We start from the raw sequence: 25,305 nt of genomic DNA, 5'->3' as shown, positions 1-25,305 counted from the left end.
CACTGGCCCTTTCCAGAAAAGATTGTGTTTATACTCCTACACACTGTTTTCTGATTTTCATAATGCATTGCAATTCCAATAGTGTAAGTTATGGAAATAGGCTTATATATATTTTGTGATTGCAGCTATATTAAATATGCACTGCAAATATTATAGGTTATTATTATTATTATTATTATTATTATTATTATTATTATTATGTTGTTGTTGTTGTTGTTGTTGTTGCTGTTGTTTTTATTATTATTATTAACAACAGAAACAACAACAACATACTACTACTACTACTAATAACAATAATAACCTATAATATTTGCAGTGCATATTTAATATAACTGCAATCACGAAATATATGTGCAACAAACCTTTGTAAGTGAATCGATATTTTCAGTTTTTTGGCACTATGTATTTTTGCTTGCTGCGAAATCACATGACTTTTGAGAAATTGCACAAATCAATTCACCCAATGAGTACTCCCAATTGTGCCACATGATTTACAGATCTAGTTATTTTGGATCCTCCTTTTAGCACATAAAAGCTGGTGATAGGGCAAAAGCAGTCCACTGACCACTGCTGCGAAACTACAGAGAAAGTGGGAAAATGGGTTCTCTTCTGTATTTGCTGCTTTTCTCAGGTTATATCGCACAGCTGGTCTCTGCAGAGACGTAAGTATGGAGCATGAGATTTGTGGTTTTGTTGCTGCCTTTTCACAGCTGAGTTCTGTGCTGGTCATTTAAACTACTTGGTCATTTTTTGTTTAAACTCAACTTGTCAAGATTTTATTGCAGTGAGAGTGACACCAATTAGTGCTCAGATTATTGTTCACTCAGGGCTCAGATTATTGTTCACTCTGGGCTCAGATTATTGTTCACTCAATACTTAGATTATTGTTCACTCAGGGCTCAGATTATTGTTCACTCAGGGCTCAGATTATTGTTCACTCAGTGCTCAGATTATTCTTCACTCTGGGCTCAGATTATTGTTCACTCAGTGCTCAGGGCAGCAGTGACTCAGCAGTTAGGACTCTGGGCCTCTGACTCAAAAGTTGAATCCTGGTACTACCAAGCTGCAGCTCATTGAGCAAGACCCATAAGTCTCATTTGTTTAGCTGAATTGTAAATACATGTAAATTAAACTAGGACGTGTTCATATAGGTCAGTCCATGTTTTGACAAAATTTGAAGGATATTTTTATGTTTCATTTGACATTTTACTACCAAATGACCAATTTTGGTATGAAAAATTTCATCCTTTTAAAATATTTGATTTCTATAGCCAAGCTTATTCCTGAAGATCAAAGTCTTCCATGGCTTAAAGTTCCCTTTATCAGCCAAAAACGTTGGTATTTTACAATTCAAAAAATAATTTTTTAGGCTGTTCAAGACCCTTGAAATAGAGTGCTATTGGAAAAAAGGCTGTAAAATGCTTGTAACAGTGAAAATTAATTCACAAACACAGACAGTTCTTTCAACTGATACAGATTATTTTGCAACAGACTGAAAGTGCCTATTTCACAGAAACAAATATAACCGCTATTGCACCAGTAAGCCCCAGGGGTATCATAATTTTTACATGTTAAATAAAATAAAATTAAGCTTCTGAAATATTTTGTAAATATTTCAGAGGATTGATTATGAGAGACTCCTCAACAGCTTGAAGTGGAAAACACGTTCTGTTATTTTATCCATGACTGAAAATCCATTTGAAAATGTGTTAGATTCCTGGTGACAGCTCCCAGCGTTTTCCATGTTGGCACAAAGGAAACGGTGTCAGTCCAGGTCGGGGATGAACTGCTGAACAGATCTGTGACCTGTTACTTAGAGCAGGAGGTGGGACGTGTTCTTATGTCAAAAAAGGAGCCTATACTGATCGAAAATAAAGGAAAAATCGGAACACTACAGCTTGAGGTAAATAAAATTTACTTTGATTAAATAAGACAGAAATGAAAACACATACATTAATGGGAAAAAAATGTACTGTATATTCTCACGGGGCAGCACGGTGGCTTAGTGGTCTCGTGGTTTTACTCTGGGTACTCCGGTTTCCTCCCACTGTCTAAAAACATGTACATTAGGAGTGAGTGTGAGTGTGTGTGGTTGTCTGTCTATATGCGTGGCCCTGTGATGGACTGGCGACCTGTCCAGGGTGTACCCCTGTCTTTCACCCAGTGTGTGCCGGGATAGGCTCCAACAGATCCCCGTGACCCTAATTAGGAATAAAGCGGGTATAGACAATGGATGGATGTATATTCTCCTTCAGTTTTACATTTGTATTTATTGAGGCTTAAATAACAATTGTGTGGTCCTCTCCAACTTCTATAAACAAAGAAGGTGATAACAAGAACAAAAAAAATATATTTCAATATGTAGTTAAGTATTTGTCCAGAAACCAGGTGGAAAAAATAAAATCACACTTTAATTCTGTAGAACCACCGTTAGCAGCAATAACTTGCAAATGTTTTCTATTCTTCAATTCCTTGATGTTCACTGATGCATGCACACTGTTATAAGATCCCTCCTCTGCAGCTCAGTGAGGCTGAGATCTGGACTTTGATTTGGCCATTTCAACTCTTTTCTTATTTAACCACTCAGCTGTTGATTTGATGCTGTGCTTGGGATCATGGTCCTGCTACATAGTTAAATTTCAACCCAGCTTAAGCTCAATCCAACAGGCTTTTATTGTCATTTTATTGTCACGTTTTCACCAAACATGCTGCTGTGCCTAAATACCAAACATCTCCACAGAGAGTCTCATCAGTCCAAAGGACACTGTTAAACAAACTTTGTGGTTTGTTTTTTTGCAACAGATTTGTGCTGCCATATTCATTTTGAAGCCCAAGGAGCTGCTTCTAGCAACCCTTTCATGAAAGTCATACTTGTTCAGTAATTTTTATTTATTTATTTATTTTTTATTATTATTATTATTATTTTATTTTTTTTTCATTTTTATTCTCATCATATAGCTCCTGGGGTTTTCTTTATATCTCTAGGCATTGGATGGTCTGACCTAGGACTGAATCTGCTTGGACAATCACTCCTGAAAAGATCTGCAACTGTCTTGAAGGCTGTTATTTGTAAACAATCCTCCTAACTGTAGAATGCTGAATTTCAAATAGTTTGGAGATGGCCTTATAACCCATCCCAGATGTAATCATTTTTTTCCCATTGTTTAATTTTGGGAAATAAATAACCACATATTGAAATCTGTTGTGAGGGTGAGGACCACCCTTGGTGAGGGCCACCCTTATTTGAGCCCTGAAAAATAAAAACATAAAATTTAAACAGTATGTACTTTCCCAAGACTGTGAAAAACTTCTTCACTAAGCATTTTATCCTGTTAAGGGTTGCAGTGGATTTGAAGTCTATCTCAGGAACTCTGGGACATCCATTGTGTATTCCTATCTCATGCCTGGTGTTCCTGGTTTAGGCCTTGAATCCATGACAGTCCAGACCAAGATAAAGCAGTGAATGAAGATGAATTAATGAATGTTGGTAGAAATCCTATCCAGGGCCATAAGGCTTTCTGCAGAGGTGCCTGTCTGGCGTGGGATTTTATGACGAATAAAATATACAGTATATGAATTATTCTAATTTGTATTTGTATGTATTTCATTTATTTTACTTGGTTATGTTTTCATGAATGCCTTGCTTTAAATATTTCTTACTGTAAATTCATCAAATATATTTTAGGTCTTCTTATTTCTTCACATTTTCCTCAAGCACCATTAAATTAATAACCAAAAGTGTTTACAAAGCATGATGCACATTATTCCAGCCTCAAAATGAATACCAATTTGAATATATGTCTTGTACACTGATACCAGATCAAATAGTAAATAAAGAAAAAATACAAAATCAATGACACACTTTAAAACGGAGTAGTGGAACTAACACCTTTTTTATTGTTTGTGGTTTAAAAAACAAAACAAAACAGTAATTTGTAAATACTTGTGACTTGACCCCTATTGTTTACACATTTCATAATTCTACTCTTATTAAAGATTTTACCAAACAGAGATGGAAAATTACAATCAGGCACAGGAGATCCACCCTACCTTAATCTGGTGTGTGAGGTTGGTGGATCAAAGAGAAAGATAACTCGAGTGTTGGTGTCCCACCACAGAGGCTACATCTTCATTCAGACAAACCAGCCCATGTACAACCCCACACAGAAAGGTACAACAAAAATTACCCAAACTAGAACAATACATTCTGTTGTGTTTTTTAAATACATACCAACATCTATCAGCCATTTTATCAGGTTAACTTACCAATAGGGCTGTTGGATGTAAAGATACACCGTATGTTATTAGGTATAAATGCCAACGAAGTAGCTATAGCAAATAAACTACAACTGAGTGTATATACAATATATTAAAACATTAACAGTTGTATTTGTAAATCATAATTCTATGTAACCGTATATATATAAGCTTATTCGAATGTTAACCATGTGTCAATTTAAATTTCAGTTCTGTACAGGATTTTTACTCTGAATCATGCTATGCGTCCAGTATCCGAGATCATACATGTATACTTAATTGTAAGTGCTTCAACAGCTCCAGATACAGTACATAACAAAATTTTTTAAAATAAAACATATAAAATGTAAAAAGAAATGTGGCTTTATAATTGCCCTCCATCTCCATTTGACTGTGATGTCTTTTGCAGAATGCAGATGGAAACATAATCAAGAATATTTTGACCAAATCTGACAAAGGAGTTTACAGCAAGGTCTTCGATATTCCTGACATTTCACAGTATGTTTATCTTATCCATTCTATTACCCACTACTGCTTATGATTTCTCCCAATATATTTTTCATAGTCCTGAGACTGGATTTTCTTGAGCATGTTCAAAGCCTTTAGGTTCTTGGTTATCACACTGTCTTCAGGCCAGGTGTGTGGAAAATCAAAGCTCACTACAAAGGTGATGAGAAGAGTGCTACTATTCGGGAATTCAAGGTGCAAAAGTTTGGTACGCAAAAAGAAATATTTAAATATTAAATATTAAATAAATATTTAAATATTTTTTATTTAAATATTAAATATTAAATAAACCACATGCCTGTGTTCAGTTCTTCCTAGTTTTGGTGTAACCATCAAGGCTGAAACTGACCATCTCCTTGTGAGCGCTGAAAACTTTAAATTCTCTATTGATGTTTCGTAAGTTTTTCCGTTTCTTACTAATTTATATAAGCTTTACTGGATATTCATTTGACCATAATAAATGGTATTACTTATTTGGTTTGGCATTTTTTCTTGTCTCAAATAATCCATAATGCAGCAGTACATGTCAAATGGCATAATGTCATATGCATTTTTATATATTATTATATTTTATTTATTATAATTTGTTATTAACAAACAAACAACAAAAAAGCATCTTAAAAACATCCCTATATGTTCTTAGGGGCAAAATGGCATTTAATGGGGAAGTGCAGTGTTTTGGCAAGCTTTTGGTTGAGGGTTTGATTCCTGCCTCCTCCCTGTGTGCATGGAGTTTGTATGTTCAGCCTGTGTTTTGGGAGTTTACTCTGGATACCCTGTGATTTTGTGTAGGAAAAGCGCTTCAGAAAATGTATATTCTGCACTGACTATGCAAACCTGTCTTCAGTATGATAAAAAATGTTAACCAGTGCACTACATTCACTCACTAGATATTCATATGGAAAGAAAATCAATGGGGGATTTCACTGTCGCTTTGGAGTGAGAGCAGGAAATACAAATGAGCCAGATGACATCAAGTTCCTCAAAGGGCTAGAAAAAAGTGGACAAGTAAGTACAAACATTTTTACAATACTATGTAAGATAAAATAACAAGGAATGAACACAAAGAACATTTTCTATTGGCCTGTGTTTCTCCCTTTAAGGTAAAAGACGGGGAAGCTGAAATCGTCCTTAAAATCTCAGACATCCAGGAGAAACTGGCACCCGTAACACTGGAAGACGCTGCTCAGAATGGAGTGCGGTTTTACATCGCTGTTTCTGTTACAGATACCTTAAGTAAACACATGGGAAAGGTTTTTCTCTCCCACTTTTATCCATCCACTTGCAACAGAGAACAGTCATTAAGTTAATACAGTTCGGTACAGGTGTTTGATCCCTTCCAATTACCTTCAACAGATCCGCCCTTCATTCACAAACCAGCACCCAACCCCACCCCTGCTTTCACATACATGAAGTGCAAATAGATCAAGTTGTTATCGCAAGTGAGAGCGTAAGATTAGCAACCTGGTGCCACCTTGAATGAATCTGATTAGGTTCTGACTAACTGTCTAAATGTGGGTGGACCTCAAGTGTATTTGTTTTAAGTGAATATAGATGCTATTTTATCATACTGCTAATGCAGATTATCTGATTACACTTAAAATACAGAAAATTCTTATGAAATAGTGTCTACAAAAAAATAAGCAAAACTTATTTGTTTACGTGATTCAGTCCTTTTATTCAAACAGGGCGAGATTTAAATGAATGATAAAGTAACTATGGATTGATCACTTTGAATGACTTGATTTACAATGACTTTATGTTCCTGCTAGGTGGTGAGTTGCAAGATTCTGAAATATTCCTCCCCATCGTGGCACAACGATACAAAGTGGACCTGGAGAGAACTAGATCACACTTTATTCCTAAAATGCCTTTTAAAGCTATGGTAAGCTTGTCCCTTGTGAGTCTGATTCACTGTAGTCAAATACTAGTCGTGAAGTTTTTTTCTATCTCTTTTTTAGGTAGTGGTGCGTACTCCAAATGGTCTTCCGGCTAAAGCCATTCCAGTGAAAATAAGTGTGTCACACACCAATGAGAAATCCACAACCATAAATACCAATGATGAGGGAGTAGCGTATTCTGTTTTCAATGTTGAACAAACACCACAATCCATTTCTGTTGAGGTGAGTATTTTAAAAAAGACTCCAGTAGCAGAACTGTTATGTTGCAGACACCCAGTGAATCTGTTTCCATTGTATTCATGTACGATATTAGTATAGTTTCATGTTATGATGAGAGTAACGTAGACGTAACTGCTGAAACTTAATAAAATGGTTGTGAGAGTGCGTATGTTTATGTACCTATGTCTGACAGGCAACAGTCGATGGATTCACGTCAGTTAAAAATGTGCCTATTGCCACTTCCTCAAGCAATAACTTCCTGCAGATCAGTGTAACCAGTAGGGTTTTGGCACCTGGACATCAGATGAATGTTAAATTCGATATTGTCAATGGCCCAGCAAAGGATGGCTATGTATATTACTTGGTAAGTAGAGTACATTATACAGTGGAAAATAAATGTGGCTAAAGTCATTTAAAATTAATCTAGCTTTGCTTTCTAGCACTGCAAATACTGTACAAACTGTTATATTATTCTTAAACTTGGAATGGCAAATATATACTGTATATGGAGAGTTTAATATATATTTTTGATGAAGATGCTGTATACAGAATATAATATGTTACTAATATTGAATGTTTGATAAAACTTACATATATAATATAACATTATAAATCTGTCCACTGGAATTGAAAATCCTTGTTTTAAATTCTATTAATTGCACATTACAAGATTGAAATTGAAAGTTTTTGTATTTTTTTTTAGGTTGTGCTATTGTAATATCAAATACATTTAAAAAAAAATACAACAAAAAACAAAATACATATATAACTCCAAATTTTGTTATTCCTTTCTGCATTCAGCATTCTCATCTAATAATATAATAATAATATTTAGCAAGCTTGTACATTCAAATATCAATTCTACAGCAAAATTCTTAAAACCGCAAGCATACAGTTTCACAAAATGAAATATATTTGTGATATCCTGATCTAAAACCTTTTCTCTATATTCCTGCCTTTTTAACTTTTTTTTAACAATTAAGTATGAATTTTCATCATACATAATGTGTGCTCTCTTCAGATCCTCAGCAAAGGTGCACTCAAGGAGTCAGGTTCGGTTGAAATAGGAGTTACAGCCACCATCAGCATTCCTCTCAAACATAACTTGATTCCATCCTTCCGCCTCATTGGATATTATTATAATACACGGGGTGAAATTATAGCAGACTCCATCTGGGTAGATGTCAAGGATGTGTGTGAGAGAAAGGTATGTTATATATCACTGGCTATGTTTTCAATGGTTACTGTGTTTTGATTATGCTCTGGCTAATTATAGAATTATCAAAGTACCTCTTAATGTAGAAAACATAGCTTCTTTCTGCAGGTTAGTTAGCTGGATTTTAAGTTTTTATGTGTCTTGTATAGGTTGAGATAACAGAAAAGGACAAAGGTAATAAAAATGAATACAGGAATCCATCGGAAAGCATTGATCTTAACATTGATGTGGATGGCCAAGAAAATGCAAAAGTTGCTTTACTGGCCGTGGACAAAGCCATCTATGCCCTGAATGCCGAAAACAAGCTCACCCTAAAACAGGTACAAAATGCCGGTTAAAGACACTTATACAATATTTACTAATAGTTCGAATGCTTTTGTGCATTCTATAGTTTATATTCTCATTGCTGTTCTCTGACGTGTGTGTGTGTGTGTGTGTGTGTGTCAAGAAGCTTTATTGTCATTTCAACCACATATAGCTGACGCAGTACATAGTGAAATGAAACAATGTTTCTCCAGGACCCTGGTGCTATATAAACACATACAACATATAATTACAAAAAGAGAACAATAACACATAGCTAGGACAGACGTTTGTCCTAGCCCTATAAAGTGCAATGTGTGCAATCAGGTGCAAACAGTACAAAGCCAAGACAGTGTAAAAAAGGGAGTACAGAAAAACAAAACAAGACAGGACACATAGCACTGAAAAGAAAATGTGCAATGAAACAAAATGGAATGAGATGTGCAAAACTGAGTAATTCTAAAAACCAGTCATCTAATAACATACATGTTTGTAACATATATAGGGCAGCAAGTGGATTATGCAAAAATGCAGTACCAGCAGTCAAAGTAGTGCAATTAAGAAGTAAACATTATATCAGCGGTTGAAAAATTATAACGGTGGTTGAAGTAGTGCAAATAAGTAGTAGACATTATACTGAGTCTGTTCACACAAGTGTGTGTGTGTGAGAGAGAGAGAGAGAGAGTTGGTATAGTTCAGTTCTGGTTGTTGAGGAGCCTGATGGCTTGAGGAAAGTCGACATAGGATCTCTCCTCCTATTTCCAGCAGTGGCAGGGGCATAGCGTTAGTGTTCTTTCGGGTTTAGGGTTTCAGGAGGGAGGGAATGAAGGGGAGATACGGTAACTGGCTTGTAGCTGTAATCTGTATGTGACCGGGTTGGCTGGTTGTAAGACTTTGAAGGGTCCAATGCACATTGGGCTGAGCTTTTAACTCTGTAGTTTAAGGCAGAGGTTCTTGGTGGAAAGCCGAACTATGTCCCCTGGTCGGTACTGTGGGTGGGGGCATCTCAGGCGGTTGGCCTGTAGCTCTTGGTGCCACACTGCCCTCTAGAGGCTGACATGAGCACTTTCTCATTCTCATACTTTCTTATTTTGCTCCTCTGGAACCAGTCATTGACTGCGGAGTGTTGGAGGGCGAGGACGCACTGAAAGGGTGTGAGGCCGGTGGTGAACTGCATCAGGGAATTTTGGGCATATTCAGCCCACAGTAGGTACTTGCTCCACCATTGCTGTTGCCTGCAGTAGGTGCACAGATATCTCTCTAGTTTAGGCATTCTGCTTGGCCATTGGATTGGGGGTGGTAGCTTGAAGTTACACTTACATTGATACCCAGGCTTTCACAGAATGCCATCCAGACTTAAAAAGTAAATTGAACCCCTCGGTCGGATTTGGAAGACCTCTGGAAGACCATAGTTCCTGAATACTTGCTAGAATCCTGGCTGTTTCCATGGCTGTGGGGAGAACTTTCAGAGGCATAAACTTGCAGGCCTTAGAAAAATGGTCTACGACCACCAGGATGGCTCATTCATTTCTTTTTTCGGACCTTGCTTTGTGCATGGGTCATGTTAAAACAGGAAGGGGCCATCCCCAAACTGTTCCCTCAAAGTCTTACTTGGTATGTATGCATTAAGAGGTCCTTTCACTTGAACCAAGGGGCCAAGCTGAAGCCCTGAGAAACAATACCTGAATTCAATGATTTGGAGGGGTGTCCCAAAACTTTTGACAATATAGTGTATCTCTGGATGTCTGCAGTAAGTGAAGGCCACCAGAATGCATTTCGCACCAGCAGGATAGTTCTTTCAATGCTGTCCCAAGCTAGGAGAGGCATGCACCCACTGGATTGTTCTTTGGCAGAGGTCTGCAGGCTCATACTGCTTGGTGGGTGTGCATTTGGAGGTGGGGTTTCATTAAGCTGGGTGCACTGGATTTCCTCCATGATGTCCAGTGCATTAGAATCAGTTCAGTGTGCTGGTAAAGAATAAAGAATAAGGGTCATCAGGCCTGCCGTGGGTTCATTTCCTTGGCATTCTTTATGTACTCCAAGTTTTTATATTCTCTTATGACTTGAAATGGAGTCTGGGCCCCCTTAAGCCAATGTCTCCACACCTCTAGCACTTCTTTAATGGACAGTAGTTCTTGGTTTCCCATGTCATCATTTGTCTCAGCAAGGCTTAGCTTTCTAGAGAAAAATGCACAGAGGAACAGTTTATTAGGGATGCTTTTGGAAAAACATGTCCCCATTCCACAGCACAAGGTGTCAACTTCTACTACAACTGGGAGATTGGGATTAGGATGGGTGAGATGGGTGCTGTGAACCTTCTCTTAAGGTCTCTTGGGAGGTCTCTTGGGAAGAGCACTGTGAGAAGTGCTGCGACCATGCTGTTTTGTAAGAACGTCCTGTAGAAATGAGCTAAACCAAGAAACCTTTATATTTTCTTGACACTGAAGGGGACTGGTCATTCTGTTACAGCTCACATTTTGCTGGAGTCTATTTTCACACTGCAGTGGCTAATCATGCAACCCAAGAAGGCTATGGTATCCCAGTGGAACTCTTGTGGCATTTGAAATTAGTAAATAAATAAATAAATAAATAAATAAATAGTTCAGTAATCTTTATAAATAAATGATATAAATTGAACTATATTTATGATCATATCTAGTATAAGTAACGTCTCTGCCTTAAAGATTAAATTGGAATTCAAAATCCAAAGACAGCTTTCCATTTTTTCAAAATTACATTGATTTGGTTTGCATACTGTTTAGTATATTTGCATAGAAGCTATATATATCAGTGATACATTTCCTTTTAATGCAGTGTTAAACTATCTGGTTTCGATGCAGGTCTTCTCCTCTATGCATTCGTATGATCTGGGATGCTCGTATGGCGGTGGTGAGAACACTGCTGCAGTATTTAATGATGCTGGACTGACCTTCATCTCTCACTCTGAAACTCTCAAGTCACAGATGAGAATAGGTATATAGGGGTAATATGGGGAAAAACCTTGATACGGTTAATAAACTGGATAGTTTTTTTCCTTGCCATTTTTATAAACTAATAGTATGTATGTGAAATGTTCTTTACCAATTTGTTCTATTGTCTGTAGGATTTGGCTGTGAAACAGGTTTCAGGCGGCAGAAACGTGCCATAGACCTCCAGAAAGAATTGGCCAAAAAAGGTGCTGCATTGTTTTCAAGTCCTTGTTACTGTTTCAACATAGTTAAACTTTTGATAGCTTTTAAAATCACATTCTGATTAATCTTTTATTTAATTAAGGTGATTATTTCTCTCCAATATCATTTCCAAGTGTTTGATTCCTCTTTTGATTTTATAATTAAAAAATAGCTAATACTAACTTTTTTCTCAACAATATGTGGTACTTCTTGTCCATTTATAGCTACTTTTGTAGCGACTCAGGCTACCCCTGCCTTAGCTCTAAACCTACTACTGTCGGCTGTTGGGCCCAACATGTCACGACACCAGTGGGGTGGCACCATGACAGACTGTCCGTGTTTCCGGGCTGGGTGCCTGCTCTGTGTTGGACTGGGAACAAGAAATCCTGCAGCGACAGGAACCACCAAGTCACTCTGGCATTAGTATCTTTAGCTTTCGCCAACCACTGAAGGGGGGTATGGTCGGTCACTAGGGTAAAGTGCCGTCCAGCCAGGTAGTACCTGAGCTACTTGATGGCCCACTTGATTGCGAGGGCTTCTCGCTACATGGCAGTGTCGTGTCTCTTGGTGGGGCTCAGTTTTCTGCTAAGGTAAATGACTAGGTGCTTCTCTCTTTCAAAGGCCAGGGAACAAATGGTGTCTAATCCAGTGTCCACTGCATCCGTGTGCACCAGGAAGGGGAGGCTGAAGTTGGGGATCCGAGTTACCGGAACGCTGGAGAGGGCCTCCTTCAGCCTGCTCCACCATGGTGGTCCATTGCACCTGGTCTGGTTGTCCTTTTCTGTTGAGATCTGTGAGGGGGGCTGTAGAAAAGAATTGATCTGATATATCTGAGTGTTTGCACACTTACCCAGCTGTTGCCGGCTGTAGTTGACTAGGTAGACCCTTTCGAGAACCATGTATGGGCCCTGCCATTAGGTTAGGAACTTGGGGGCAAGGAGCAGCACTTTGTCACCTGGTTTGAATTCTCTCGACTGTGCAGGCCCAATGTAGGTTATGATGGATGATGGTCTCGCTATGCAGCTTCCATATGTTCTCATAAAATGGGGGTGACTTTGTTGATTTTTGTCCTTTATTTCTTGGATGCAGTCTATCAGGGAACAATAGGGGGAAGGCTGCCTCTCCCATGCTTCCCGAACCATGTCCAATAGACCTCGAGGTCACTATCTGAAGAGATGTTTGAAAGGGGTGAAGCTTGTGGAGTCTCTTGAATGGCAAAGGGGATGTAAGACAGGAGGTCCCAGTTCCTCCCATCCTCACCTACCACCCACATCTGGCTGAACCATTTGACATGGACTTCAGTCTGGGGGTGGTAGACAGACATCCTCAGGTGCTTCATCTGCAACAGACGACAAAGGTCAACCATAAGACGGGAAGAACAATGTGTAGCTTGGTCGGTCAAGATGTCTTTTGGTAATCCCACTCTGCTGAAGAGTAGCATTACCTCTCGATCGATGTTGCAGGAGGTGACTTTCCAAAGGACAGCCTTGGGGCATTGTAACAGGTGGCATTGTTGATGATAACAAGTATGTACCTATGACCCTGGACTGACTTTGACAGCAGCCTGATGAGATCCATGCCAACCCGTTCAAAGAGGAAGCTTATAATGGGGAGCAAAATGAGCAGCACGGGAACAGCCTTCTTGGGGCTTGTTTGCTGACACTAAGCACAGTGTGCAGCATGCAGCTGGCTAGCCATGGCTTGTTGGCTAGAGAAGGTGTTGGAACATCAGGTTCAGCTGGTATGGGCTCATCAATAATGGGGCCCCCATCGGGGCGGCTGCCATGCTGCCTTCTCTACCCACGTTGGTCCAACTCTGTGCAATAGAAGGGTAGTACTCGCCTCCCATCACACATCCCTACTGATCTCTAGGGTCACCAGTGTGCTCTTTAAGGCCTCCAGCATTTTCCATGGCGTGGAGTCCTGACACCCTATGGCTTTGTGTTCTTTGGCATGCAGGGCTGGATTGAAGCAGCCCATCTGAATCCACTTCGGCTGCAGACAGCTGGTCAGGCTGGAGCCAGCAATGGGTGACCTGCAACACAGTATCCACCCACAGCAGACCAGAATCTCTTAGTTAGGCTTCTTCAGAGCTTCTGCCCCCCTGCCTTGCAGCCATGTGTCTCCCAGCTATCCATAACACTGCAGAAATGGTGCTGTCCTTTCAGCGCCTGGGCTACAGTAGTGGGAGGATTGGAGAAATGTCACTGAAAAGTACGGTGCTGGCCTCATGTCACACTTTTAATACTGTGGAATGTCCACGAAACAAGACCCTGTTACGACACTTTAGCAACCACAAATAAACAGTCATTCCTTCATCTTCTCCTCAATCTCAAGAAATCTCATGAAAACAAAAAACAAATGTGGTTTGCCATGTTTCAGAATAACCACTCAATGTAACATGCTTGTTATCTCTTTTTTTTCTTTTTTCAAATAACAAAAAAATTGTTCATTCTTGCTTGTGATATTTGTGGCTAAAATGTTTGCCAGAAAAGTAAAAAAAAACAACTGAAGTATTTAAAACTGAAGTTTACACATTCCAAAACTGTGACCTTGTAAAATGTGTGCATGTGTGTAGACTTAACTCTGCACTAACTGTTAGTTAGTTTGTGAATGCTACTCCTTTCTGTAACACTGTAAGAAAGCATGGCTGCACACCGAATATAACTCCCTTTAAAGATCTAAAGATTTAAAGCTACATGTTCAAGCATGTTCATGTTATGCATTGCACTGCTGTTACATTGGCTGATTAGATAACTGCATGAAGGAGTAGATGTACAGGTGTTCCTAATAAAGTGATCCAGGAGTGTATGTGTCAGCAAGTTGCTTCTCCATTAAATTCTTAACTCATGTGTCTTTCTACTTTTGACTCCAAAAGAAACTGAGTTTCCAGATGTAGCATTGCAGAAGTGTTGCCGTCATGGCTTAACGCTGCTCCCAATGAAGCTGAGCTGCGAGCAGCGAAAGAAAAGAATGAAATCATCTGATGAATGTGTGGAGGCTTTTATGAAATGCTGCAACTTTGCCACCCAACTGAGGAAAAAGAAGAGGCAGGAGGAAATAATGAGTAGTCATGGCAGAAGTAAGTATTACTAAGTTAATTCAGGTTATTCAGGTTGTGTTGTTTGTTCAGGATTGAAACAAATGTTCCTGTTGTTGCTGTTGTTGATGATGTTGTTGAACTGTAACCTAATATAAACTTGTTCATGATGACTTAACTTCCCTCTCACTACCTCCAACCTCAACCAACCAGCTGTTAGTTCCAATGAGATTGAGAACTTTTTTGACAGCGATATCCAGTACATTCGCCGCAGTTTCCCTCCCAGCTTTGCATTTGACATTTTAAAAGTGAATGGCCAAGCTACGTAAGTAGAGAACGCACACACACACATACACACACACACACACACACATCTGTTTCTTCCTCTTGCCACACTGTTTTACTCTGGCTTCATGGTTTAACTGGTCTTTGGATGTTTGTTTTAGAACAAAGATCATTCTCCCTGATTCCATCACTACCTGGGAGATACAGGCTGTCAGTTTGTCTCCTGATTATGGTAACCTGAATTTTCATGTGGTCTATAACTGTTTCACTGAATTACCATTAAAACCTGTGCTTTTACATGGATATGACTGAATTATCTTCAGAAATGTTTAACAATGTTACACTTATTTATCACTTCCAGGTTTTTGTGTGGCCAAGCCTCTTGACATACAGGCATTTAAGGAGCTCTTTATTTCATTGCAACTTCCATATTCTGTCAGGAAGAATGAACAAATGGCCATTGTTGTGGTTATCTACAATTATGGAAAACATGATAGAGAGGTGTGTTAAAGAAAAAAACACTAGACCATCAATATTTACACTGCAAAAGTTCCTCATATTCCATGCTGGGTTATGTAAATGCTAATTTTTCTGCAGTAGAAGATTTGAGACAGTGTTTTTCAATCACATCTAGACAAGAGCATTTGCCCTTAAGCCTGAAAAAAAAAAGTAACAGGATTAAGTAATCAGAGGAGTGTATTTTTCCAGTTTCTGTTTGATAACCAGCTCACTACACGATGAGTTCAGGGAAACAGTGGTGACGATCGCTGAAGTGCTGCAGGTTTACTACACAAGTTGAAAATAAACAGTAGCTAAAGTACTTTTCTCTAAACTATGTATTCATCACTTTAAGTGAACCAGTCCTAAAGGTCATTATGGCCATAATGGTGAGATTGTGAGATTGAGTTTGACAATAGATTATGTCTTAATTAATTATGGAAAATATGTACCCTCACCACACATACTGCTTTCTGCTCTTTAGCCAAAGTAAATCATTGTAATAGAACAGATAAACCATTTTATACACAGATAAGTCACTTTATTTGCATATTTCCCTAATCAGCCTATGTTCTGTAGCTTTAGCCTGTATTGGAATAGTGCATTTTATACATGAAAAGTCAAAATGTCACTAATGTTTTAATGTAGAAGTTAAAATTAAAATGCCCTGTCCCTCTGTTTTTAAGAAATCCCTGAATTTATCCAAAACAATTCAGTCTCTGAGTAAAATGGTGTGTCAGATTAAGTTGCTTTCTCCTCCAATGTCCTCTGTATAATTAACAAAGAATTACATCCAACAACATACATTTGTGTTGCGGTTGCATCAAATTGTCTGACTGAGGTCTGAATGCCTAGTATTAAATCCTCGTTATGTCACTGAACTTTGAACACAGCTCAGTATGAACTACTGCAGTACAGGTGTTTTACGTAACTACTATACAGAACTACCTAGTATACAATGAAACAGCGGTTTTGCAAAGAATGAGATATAGACAATTTCTGCACAGCTTCAGCCATAAATATATAATTTTTTTCCTATATAGCTTGCTGTTCATATGAAACAAGTAGAAGGCCTGTGTTCACCTGGGGCTTTAACCACTGATTCCTACCTGAATGTGAATGTGGCCGGCAGTAGCTCTGAGACAGTGACCTTTTCTGCTGTTCCTTTGATGGAGGGTGAAATCCCTATCACTATCCAACTTTATGACAAAGAATTTGATAGTGGTGTGGATGCCATTCAGAAGACACTGTTGGTGATGGTAAGAGGAGATGGTTTAGATGTTTGGTAGATTGATTTATTGATGTATGAGCAATAACGTTGTTTCTTCACTTTGCAGAATGAGGGAATCCGTGAGGAGCAAGCAAAAAGTACCATAATTAACCTGGATGGTAATTCAATATGGTTTCTTTTATTGGTTTTATTTCAACCTCATCACTCATTTACAACCTCATTTAAAGAAGATAAATGAAAATTTCTCTACACAGGTAGAAGTGATATAACCTTTGATATTGATGGAGTTCTTCCACGTGGTACAGTTCCTGAGACAGATGGCAATATCTTTGTCAAAATTGAAGGTATGGCAATCTTTTTTTACCTATGCAAAAAAAAAATTACAAAATGATGATAAGAAGTTTGTTATAATTATCTCTCATCTCTGAATAATAAATAGATGAGGTATTTGGTGCAGCATCAGCCACACCCCTACTTAATCCAGGCAAAGTGAAGAATCTGATCAAAGCCCCTCACGGTTGTGCTGAACAAACTATGATCAGGATGTCCCCTACGGCTCTGGCCATCCGATACATGGATTCAAACAACGGATGGCTGAACCTGGAACCTGAGATGAGAGACAACGCACTGAAGAACATAGATGAGGGTAAACACAGAGTCACTGCACTGATCACTTAAAGGGACTAAATTTAGACAGATTTTATAAGAATTACTTCTCTTCTGGAAGACAGATTTAAAGCGTTTGCCTTCCAATGATGAACTCAATTAGTAAAATATAAATATGATATTATGGTTGATGTGTGCAGTTTTTTAGTCACATTTGTTTATTTCCACATGCACATAAATTACAGTGAAATTCATGGTACTACAAGTCTATACATAACAATGTAAATATATTCATAAGGCAAAGAAAAAAATAATAATTAAAAAAATAAAAGTTCAGCATTTAACCACAAGAGACAACACATTTCCTAAAAAGAAACCGTACCAGGTATTCCATTATTATACTTAAGCATTATTCAGCATTTTTATATTTTTACATGAATATTATTAAAATTGAATATTTAGATTCTTAATTATATATATATTTTTTAATTAAAAAACATGTTTTTATTTACATCTTATTACAAAGTACTTGTTAGAAATCACAAATATCTCTTATTCTCATCCAATAACTATATGCTATTAGAAATATATAAATCTATTAAATGGTTTCAGATTAGCATCCAGTCAAGCTTACCATATGAATCATTCCAGTTCATCATCTGCAGTGACCTTCTAAATATGTTCATGTAATTATGCTAATAAAATTTAATTCTCAAATAAAATATCCATTTATTAAAATATTAAAATATTCTGCCTGTATTTAGCTATTAGCTTGTTTTCTTTTCTATTGCAGATTAGGTTAGACTAGCACTGATAGTACAGTAGCTAACTGAACTGGATAAGCAGAGATAAGTCAAAATGGTAAATACTGCAAACTTACAAAAATTGAATTGTTATATCAGGCAAAATGGCATAGGTTTAGTCAGGAAATAAGTCACTTTTCAGATCAGTTAAACATTTTTCTTTTAAATACTTTACTCTTTTTTTTTAACTTGACTGGAAACGTTCACAAAGAATTGTGTAAGATTTTAACCCATTATTGTATGTATGTATTATTTATGTATGGAATATCTCTCTGTACTTTGTACACCCCTGTTCAGTGCAGCAGAGACATACATTATACAACTTAATGGACAAAGTAGGATATGTGCAATGTTGTCCAAAATGTGTCCAAATAGTTGTTTAAGCAGAAGCTTAAACAAATTGTTTTAAGTGTTTTTATTGAGATTATTGTGTCACCTGATGTCTCAGGAATAGAAACTGACTTGTACCTACTTATAGTGCCAGTTTGGAAGAAGGCAGAACAGTGGAAGTGCTGAGTAACTCGGGTACCTGCCTTACTGAGACAGTGTGTGTGGGGTGTGTGTGTGATAAACGTACTGTAGTGCGGGCAGCGTAATGGGATATTTTCTATGATTTCCCAGGAAAAGAAATATAATATCTTATAGACGTAGCTGTAAATGACTGGCCTAATTTTGGGCTGTATGATTTAACACAAGAGGGCAGTGTTTCTCAAGTGATCAAGTGAATATTTGCATGCATCATAATGGTGATGGCCATAGGCAAACATCCAGGAAGTCTATGCTGCTTTTGCAGTAACAGTGTTCTTTTGGTGTTGTGGCATTGTAATAGTGTAGCAGTGGTGTTTTGGCATTGTAGCAGTGTAACAGTTACCTTGTTATTCTCATATAAAATCTTCATTGGCACTGGAACAGTGTAACAGTGATGCTTTGGTATTGTAACACTAACAGTGCTTCTTTGGTATTGTAACAGTAGCAGTGATGCTTTGGCTTTCTAACAGTACTTCTTTGGCATTGTAACCAGGTATTTTGAAATTATGACAATGCAGTTAAAAAAACACGATTCAGAATATTAGTATAATTTACTTAACTGTTAAGTCAGCAATGTACTTATGCTGTACACACAGCAGAAAAACTGGTGGAGAGCATGGAGCCAAAACGCACACAAATCAGGGTTATTCCTCCAAATACTGATTTTTTAATGTTATTTAGCCAAAGCATTAACACAATTTGTTTACAAATTATTTGCATTTTGTTTTATTTGAGTTATTAAAGCTCTGCAAATACTGCATGATCTTGGGTTATTTTGATGTGTTGTCATTTCCTTTAAATATACAGTCTAAATAACAATAGTTATATTTTGAATTTAGAAATATTGTCAGCAGTTCACAAAAAATGAAACAAAACTGTTCATCTCACCAATACATGCACCTGTAAGAAAAAAACATAAGAAACCAGAACTGTATACCATATACTTATACTGTCCCTACGTTGTTTGTTTTGTTGTTGTTATTCTGTTTCAGTTCTTATTACTGATTAAATGCTGATCATTTTTACAGCCTATAACAGACTTCTGACATTCAAAAAGCCTGATGGATCTTATGGAGCATGGATAAAACATCCAACCAGTAGCTGGTAAGAGCTTCTCTAAGCATGTTACAGAAGTGCCAGTCATTATCCAACAGTATTTTATTATTTTAAACTGCACTGCAGTGTGTGAACACACAGATATGTCATGGTGTAACATAAAAACTGCCATCTGCTCATCTCCCACTGCTTCCCTCTAGGCTAACTGCCCTGGTAGTGAAGGTGTTATCTCTTGTGGCCGATTGTGAGTTAGCAGTAACAGAAGACAAATTGATCGTCTCACAACTTGAAATTCGGAATTCAGTCAATTACCTTATCACCCATCAGGAAGAAGACGGGTCATTCATAGATCGTAATCCAGTCATTCACAGAGAAATGCAGGTCAGGAAATGTTTTGCCTTTTCTTTTGAATTATATTAGTTTCTCATTACACAACAAGATAAAAGACTCGCACATGATATCACAAGTTCATTTACGTTTAGCTTTTTGTTCATAGCCAAAAACACAGTTACCAAGACCTTGTGTTGCTTTTATGCTGTTTTCTTTTCAGGGTGGAATTGGAGGTGTTGAACAAGATGCCTCCCTCACCGCTTTCATAGCCATTGCTCTTAATCGCTCCCTTCCTTTCATGGACCAGGAAACTGATGCTGTGGTAATTAACACTGTGTATGCAGTATCAGTGTATGCAGATAGATGACATTGTAACAACAGAATTAAACATTTGTTCAAACTCAAATATTAACATTGCATTGTTGCATTTAATATGTAACACTTAGTATATTGGGTGCAATATTTCAGTAAAGTTCTCAATAGTTCAAGTCAAGAAAGATCACAGAACAGATTTTTTGTAAAATAATAGACAGTACAGAAGCATATAAGTTGATTAGTCATTTTTGTGCCTGACTTTTAGACCAGAAGCATTTCTAATGCCGCTAGATATCTCCTTCTGCGTGTCGATGAACTACGAAGGCCCTTTTCTCTGGCTATTACAACCTATTGCTTATCCCTCTGCCTTGAAGACAATCCAGTGGCTTTGTCAGCTTGGGCAAGACTTAAATCTATGGCAAAAAAAGGTAATAAATAACTTAATGGCAAATAATTATTTGTTTTATCCATTTGCTGGGAAGTGGCACATGTCAACCACAGCTGTATGTAATAAATAACATATTACCTGTGCCTTGTTCTGGAAAAAAAAACTTCCTCTGCTATCTTTCTCCATTCAGAGGGTGACTGTAAGGTGTGGCGGGATAATGAGGACCTGCGATTGCAAGATGAGAAAAAGCAAAATCTGGTTCCCTCAGCAGTGGCTCTTACAGTTGAGACCACTGCATATGCTCTTCTTGCTGCTTTAAAAAATAAAGATTTTGAAGAAGCGAAAATGGCCGTCTGCTTCCTGGCCTCCCAAGAGAACTATGAAGGCGGGTTCAAGTCCACACAGGTGAGCGAGAGTCAGATAGTCAGACCATAATTTTAGGCTTTTACCCTTTGTATTGTTTGACTGTTGGAAAAATGCAAAGCATTACATTATAAAGAAGACAACTTCTGTTGAAATGGTCAAACTAATTAAATTATTTTGTTTGTAGGATACAATTATCGCTTTGGAAGCGCTCTCAGAGTATGCAAAAAGTTTACCTATAGAGGAACCTTTAGATGTAAAAGTGCAGTTCACCAGTTTGAGGAGGAATAAAATAGAGAATCTGGCCATAAACAAGAAAGGCGAGAAAGTGGAGACAGATTTACAGGTAAACAGATTTGTGCTCTGTGGCCTGCTGGGTAATTCATTCACCAGAAACAGCACATCACAAGAATGTGGTCAAATTGCAGATTTTGGCTATTTTAAGCTATTCAGGCATTCAACATTTTACCAATCATGATTATCCTTTTGATCACTGTGTTCATTTAGAGCAGGAGCAGATTTGTTCTTTTGGCATGAATTTTGTCGTCTTTGTTTCAGAGACTGCTGGGAAGTAACATCCAGGCAAAGTTTTCAGGGAAAGGCCAAGCAAAAGTAAAGGTAATGCAGACTTTAACAAATACCTTCCATCTCTAAAGTGTCAGATGCTGAGAGAGCTGATCTTTCTATTGCTCTTCATAGGTGGTGAAGGCTTACTACGTCCCAGACACTTCCTCCCAATGTAGTCAAGTGGCAATAACTGTGACAGTGACCGGCAAATTAGAATATGAAGGTAAGGAAGTAATACATGTTTACAATTTGAGGGTTTTATTTATTCCATTCCCTTCTCTACACAGCTTCTACTTTTGGAGTCACAGGGAACCTGGAGTCTATCTGTCTATATGTCATCTTCTTTTCTTCTATTTTTCTTCCTCTTCTTCCTCCATGAATTACTTTACATTACACTTTACTCAAGAAGACCTGCAGAGTTGGGTGTTGGAAACAAATGATGAAATTTTTGCAGAAAGGATATTTGATTTCTTGAGTAAACAAATGTTATTTTTTGCAGCTAAAATAATAGACAACTATGAGTATGACTACAGTTATAATTATGAGGCGGAAAGGAAGGAGGAGGAAGATTTCCCTCGCTCGGCCATCGAGTGGTTTGATGCTCGCACCAGACGCAGACGGGACACAGATTCGAGCCAGAACTCTGAAAAAATAGTGTACAATGTGTGCGTCAGGTCAGGAAAACTCACTATTCTGTTTCACTGCATCTCTGAAGCTCAGTGGAATTGTATGCCTAATGCATGTAGACATTAAAGGTGTGTGATCTCAAGACCTGCAGACTAACAGTTTCAGTGTGTCTCTTTAACTGCAGTCTCTCCATGGAGCGGAATCTCACAGGCATGGCTATTGCTGATATCACATTACTCAGTGGCTTTCAGCCGGAAACTGAGGATCTGGATCAGGTGAGTGGTACCATTGGTTCTGTATATTATAATTTTAAATGGTTTAGCTGATCCATGTTCACTGATAATAATTAAAATTAAAAATGTTTTAAATGATTTAAAATTATTTTAAATATTATTTAATTACAATTTTTTTACATGCGAAATTTACCTAACATTATCTCACCATTTTAAAACAGTTAAAAAATGCAGAAGCCCCATTCATCTCTCACTACGAGTTTGCAAATGGAAGGGTCCTGTTATATTTTAATGAGGTGAGACAAATAAGCCAATACACACACACACACACACACACACACACAAAGCATCTAACTAACCCTGTGGCCTCTGTCTACAGATATATAGTGGTAAAGAATGTATTGAATTTAGAGCTGTACAAAAGGTGCCAATAGGCTTGCTGCAGCCTGCTCCTGCTACATTCTATGACTATTATGAACCAGGTAGGAACTTTTGCTGTTTTTTTTACTGTAGTTAATATGACATCTCCACAGAGTTCATCGTATATCTCGGTGATTTCTTTCCAGTGACATTTGAGTCATAACCTACTGACTTAAGAGTGAGTTTTTCACATTGTAATTATAACATACTGTATATAAACTCTTATCCCCACTTGCTTCCACAGAAAGAAGATGCACGATATTCTATGGTGCCCCAAAAAGGAGCAAGATGGTGTCTACTCTTTGCGTGAATGAAGTGTGCCAGTGTGCTGAAAGTAGGCCTTGAGCTTGAACTTATAGTTATTTAATGTATCAAAAATGATATAATGAATATAACTGAAAAAGAATATATATATAAAATACTTTTTTTGGCTGCCAAATATTTTTAGCCAATATATATCAAAACTATTATTTAATGTGATGTAATGTGAAGCAGGATGGGAATAGAGTTGTAATGCTTAATTCTGTGCTAAACCATTCTCTGTCCCTTCTCTGTTCATGGCAGCTTTGCAGAAGAGCATGATCTTGTTTACACAATGAAAATAAAATCTAAACAAAAGTTACTATTACAGTTACTGATACAGTTTTCACTTGTTTGCAGGGGCTTGTTTCAAAGAAAAAGATCCATCAAAACTAAATATCAGAAAAGACGACCGCTTCAAGCATGTTTGCTACCAGCCTCTAGCTGATTATGGTTGGTATTTGTTTAAAAAAAAAAAAAAAAAACTATAGCTCTAATTCTGTTGTCGTCTGTTGGGCAAAATATTTAACCCCAATTTTTTTTTTTAGATTTTTATCTACTTAGAAATTGTGATCTGTCATCTTTATATCTTTTATGTTTTCATTTGAATGTGGGAAGTTTTTCTAGTTGGCTAATTCAAATTGGAATTGGTTTTACTTTGGTGAATGTGTGGAAAGTTAAAATAACATATTTTTCAGGACTTTGCTCATTGGCTGGAATCTTGGCGGTTAAATCCATGTGCCTTTGCTTTTCTATATGTAGTGTGTTTTATTTTTTATTTTTCAGAATGATTATTTGAAGTGTGGCGAGAAAACTGAATTTTTGCCCACAAAGCCTTGATAAGAAGGAAAAACATGTGGTCTACAGAGAACAGCCGAACAGCTCCTACTTTGTGTGTTGTAACTGTTAATGGTTGTGTTGCAGGCTTCATGGTCAATGTGACTTCTGAGGAGGATAAAAAATCATTTATCTTTTACCACACCACTGTGACCGAGGTCCTCAAATTCAGTAAGTCTTTATAATATAAGCCTTTTTATATGCTCAGTATCTTGGTCTCTGATTTTTGGTTTGCTGATATCAGTACTGTTGACTGCTTGTCTCAAATCTCATAGAGGGAGATGTTAATGTGGCTATCGATGATACTCGTGTTTTTGCCAAGCGGAAACATTGTAAGAGTCAGCTGAATCTAGGGGAGTACCTCATCATGGGCAGAGACGGCTTGACCACTGACATAAATGGACAGTGAGTGTCCAGTTATCTTGCACTTTTGTGTTGAATCATGTGTACTAGACGACAACTGTTCTAAATATTTTTGCAGTGTTTTTATTTTCTTTAGTGTGTAGTGCTAATACAATTCTATGTAAATTTATAAACCTCATACATGCCCCGTCTCTCTTTCAGAATGGTTTACCTTTTGGATTCAAATACTTGGGTGGAGCCAAAGCCGACCAAGAATAAATGCAAAGCATCACTCATGCGCTCATACTGCAAGGGATTTACAGATTTCCGACAAGAATACCTAATTAATGGCTGCTCCCAGTAATCTAGTCAATCAATGACAGCATTATGGTAGAATAAGTGCACCTGAATGGAATAGCCTTAGTACAAAGTGATTGCACATTAGGGACCATCTGGTTTCTTTCACTGAGATTCTGCTCCAAAATGTAGAAGTCTAGAAGTGACCACACTCTGACTGGACAGAAACAGTAGCATAGAATTCACTTCACTCTCTCTCCTGACTAATTTGACTTCTGAATATTGTTACTTCATTGGTTATCAGAAGGAAAGGCTTATAATGTCACAGGTTTGGAATCTTTAATTTCTATTTTTTATTTTATTTTCTACAATCAGCAACAGAAATAATTATTTCTAATTATTCTTACACTCTTTAGGCAAATGTATGTACTACTCAGTTTACTTTTAATGTGCTTTTAGTTCATGTCATCTTGCTATTTTTGTATCATTCTACTGGAAATTTAGCTAGCTTTTGCAACAAGTCATTTATTATCTTAGAAATCATTCGGACGTTTTCTCGACTCTGTTTATTTACATACGTACTACATGTACAGAGCTTTTGCTCCTTAAAAAGTGTAACACATTCCTCCAAATTAAAACAATTAACCTAAAAGCAATGTGTATGTC

General features: G+C 37.5%; 1 protein-coding gene across 1 annotated transcript; it reads left to right on the top strand.

Annotated features, from left to right (window-relative positions):
- The first annotated feature begins 503 nt into the window (after nucleotides 1-503).
- Nucleotides 504-25,291, top strand: c4b (complement 4B (Chido blood group)). Its single transcript, XM_058388648.1, has 41 exons — nucleotides 504-662; nucleotides 1,714-1,903; nucleotides 3,997-4,171; nucleotides 4,468-4,538; nucleotides 4,667-4,755; nucleotides 4,890-4,972; nucleotides 5,073-5,160; nucleotides 5,655-5,772; nucleotides 5,868-6,000; nucleotides 6,537-6,649; nucleotides 6,726-6,887; nucleotides 7,078-7,248; nucleotides 7,906-8,091; nucleotides 8,250-8,420; nucleotides 11,244-11,376; nucleotides 11,507-11,578; nucleotides 14,452-14,655; nucleotides 14,827-14,938; nucleotides 15,060-15,130; nucleotides 15,260-15,399; nucleotides 16,440-16,655; nucleotides 16,734-16,785; nucleotides 16,882-16,971; nucleotides 17,067-17,273; nucleotides 19,593-19,668; nucleotides 19,821-20,001; nucleotides 20,171-20,272; nucleotides 20,531-20,693; nucleotides 20,844-21,058; nucleotides 21,204-21,362; nucleotides 21,575-21,634; nucleotides 21,716-21,806; nucleotides 22,083-22,257; nucleotides 22,395-22,485; nucleotides 22,665-22,739; nucleotides 22,823-22,925; nucleotides 23,108-23,197; nucleotides 23,524-23,616; nucleotides 24,088-24,171; nucleotides 24,276-24,405; nucleotides 24,565-25,291. The coding sequence occupies exons 1-41, from the start codon at nucleotides 598-600 to the stop codon at nucleotides 24,704-24,706; spliced, it is 5,142 nt and encodes a 1,713-aa protein (XP_058244631.1). The 5' UTR covers nucleotides 504-597; the 3' UTR covers nucleotides 24,707-25,291.
- Nucleotides 25,292-25,305: the final 14 nt, after the last annotated feature.

This window comes from Hemibagrus wyckioides, linkage group LG01 (assembly GCF_019097595.1).
Source record: "Hemibagrus wyckioides isolate EC202008001 linkage group LG01, SWU_Hwy_1.0, whole genome shotgun sequence".
Lineage (NCBI taxonomy): Eukaryota > Metazoa > Chordata > Actinopteri > Siluriformes > Bagridae > Hemibagrus > Hemibagrus wyckioides.
Note: the sequence above shows the minus strand (reverse complement) of the source record. Positions and strands in the feature narration are given on the sequence as shown.